Below are 2,546 nucleotides of genomic sequence, written 5' to 3' on the forward strand. Positions count from 1 at the left end.
TGTGTCAATTTTAAATTCTTAGGAGTGGTGTTTTTCTTTTTGTCAAATTTAAAGAGAAACAAGTTTCTTTTGCCCAATAAATTAAGCAGGAAACACTTAGGTGCTTTTATATATATATATATATCCTTGAATAAGACAACGAAGAGCATGATTCCAAGTAAAAGATTCACAATTAATTAATAAAATACATATGATTGTCAAATCAAACATAGGACAAAATAATTCATAAACTATCCTTTTAATTGATCTAAAAATAAAATACATAGCGTATATACGTGTTATATATGATTCTCTCTTTGTCATGCGTATCTCCTTACCTGAGTGTTTAGTAAATATGCACACAAAGAGTTGCATAAATGTTTAATTAAATAGTTGCATGTTGGAGTTGAAAAGTATTTGTCGCACGAGCAAATAGCCTATTTTTATAACCATTATTATTATTATTATTACTGGGAAAGTGGGCGGGGGGTCGGGTTTGCTCCTTCGAGGAAAGGAGGTTGACTTCCGCCGCCATGACGACGCAAGAACCTAAGGTTATGTCAAGAGGAGGCGGGGTGGCAGAACACGAGACACCCCATATACGCATCCATGTGTATCTTGATCAATTCCACTTGCTGGCTACTTAGGAAGCTCCACACGAAACCTCTCTTGTAGAATTTTATCAAAGTGCAAGTCCTGATCATAGTATATAAGGTTATATATTAAAACCCACCTCCCACACACTCACAAACGCCCAATCCAGCTTCAGTAATACTTTCCCATTCTCCACAATCCAATCAGCTTGGTTAATTCCGGCCGCCCGTGTAGCATGAACCTCCCAAACGGCCTCTCCCCCTACCTTCTCCATCCCTACTCTTCCGCCGCCGTCCCCACCTTCCCCCCGAACCACCCCTACCCGGCCGCCGCCCCCCCTGATTGCAGCTACGCATCAATGGACGGCCTCGATTGCTCCGATTATTTCAACCCCTCCTCCGACTATCTTATGCCGGCCATGGATGACGACTCCTCTTCCAGCTTTAATACGACGTCGCCCACCCAGATGGATAGTTCTGCAGCTCCTGCCAATTCCTTCTTCTCCACGGCCTCCGGCGACTCATCTTTGAGCAGTAGCGACCACATGCAAGTACCTTCTCCATGATATTAATACGATCTCCCCATGCATGTTTAATAACTATCTAGTTTAGTTAAAATCCAGATACATAATATAATTATATTCGTCAGGGTGTGTACACTTTGGTGTATCTAAATTTTTTTCATAGCTCACTTTTTTCAACTGCAAAAACATAATTTTTGTTCTTTTTTCATTTTTTGGGTTGAGCAGGAGTTGTAATGGTGACCTGAAGAGGACGATGGAGGATGTTGGGTGTCGTATTGCGTTTCGAACAAGATCAGAGCTTGAGGTCATGGATGATGGCTATAAATGGAGGAAGTATGGGAAGAAGGCAGTCAAGAATAGCCCTAATCCAAGGTATTTAATCACATATCACTTTTGTGTAATTGTAATATAGTGATCTAGCTATAGCTATCATATGGGCTATTGAATTATTAGTTGGGTATTACGGATCTTCATGCTCCAATTTAAGAAAAAGTATTAGAGAAATATACCTATCATCTTAAACAAATATAAACTTTCTATTCTTTAAACCATCTCGTGTATATATATATACTCGTATAATCCTTGTAATTTGTGTGAGTCAATAGAGAGAGAATTATTTTTCTCCAATTTTAACATGATGTGTTAAAATTAATTCATCAATAGGAATTATTATAAATGCGCGAGGGCAGGATGTGATGTGAAGAAGAGAGTGGAGAGGGACAGAGAGGACCCGAGCTATGTGATAACGACATACGAGGGAGTACACAACCATGAAAGCCCATGCGTGGTCTGTTACAAAGAAATGCCGCTTGTGGTTCCCAGTGGATGGACTTTGCAAGCTTACCACTCTTCTCAATTTCAAGTATGAGATCCAGAACAATGCTTGTATTCCCTAGTTAATTTTTCATATAGCCATAACAAGTTTGAATCATATAGTTTGTATTATATTCTAGTACAAAGAAGAAGAAAAAAATGCAGCTGGTTTTGCTATTTGGGCACGTTTAATTATGTGTGTGCTGCAACTTGATTTGGATCAATGTTCATGAAGGGGAGGCTGACTGGCTGGGAGTGACAACCTCCATGCACCCTCTTCTTTTATTTTTATTTTTTATTTTTTTTAAAAATATTTTCATGTTATGTTCTCCAAGGTTCTTTTAGCACTCAATTAATTCATCGGAATAAATTTTGGTCCCTTTACTCTTCACTTAAAGTTCATACAATCAAAAATTTTGAAAATTAAAAGTAAAAAGTCAACATCCTTCGCTTTGGGGTTATTTGGTTTCACCGGAAAAATTATGAAAATTATAAAATAAATTGAAAGCCAACAACCAAGTTAATATTTATAAAACTAGTACAAATTAAAAACTTAATTGAAAAAATATTCATTAATGTCCTTGAATCAAATAACAATGAAGAAATATGATTAAAATAATAAAAAATATAAAAAATA

The 2,546-nt window shown here is 37.0% G+C and overlaps 1 protein-coding gene across 2 annotated transcripts; it reads left to right on the plus strand.

Moving 5' to 3' along the window:
- Positions 1–573: 573 nt before the first annotated feature.
- Positions 574–2,101, plus strand: LOC131162382 (probable WRKY transcription factor 50). 2 transcript variants are annotated; one of them, XM_058118801.1, is made up of 3 exons: positions 574–1,119; positions 1,322–1,468; positions 1,760–2,101. In XM_058118801.1, the coding sequence occupies exons 1-3, from the start codon at positions 809–811 to the stop codon at positions 1,962–1,964; spliced, it is 663 nt and encodes a 220-aa protein (XP_057974784.1). In that variant the 5' UTR covers positions 574–808; the 3' UTR covers positions 1,965–2,101. The 2 variants fall into 2 exon arrangements, with proteins under 2 accessions (XP_057974784.1, XP_057974785.1); XM_058118802.1 differs by having other exon boundaries at positions 1,786–2,101.
- The last annotated feature ends 445 nt before the right edge of the window (positions 2,102–2,546 follow it).

The sequence above is a fragment of the Malania oleifera genome, chromosome 8, assembly GCF_029873635.1.
Source record: "Malania oleifera isolate guangnan ecotype guangnan chromosome 8, ASM2987363v1, whole genome shotgun sequence".
Taxonomy (NCBI): Eukaryota; Viridiplantae; Streptophyta; class Magnoliopsida; order Santalales; family Ximeniaceae; genus Malania; species Malania oleifera.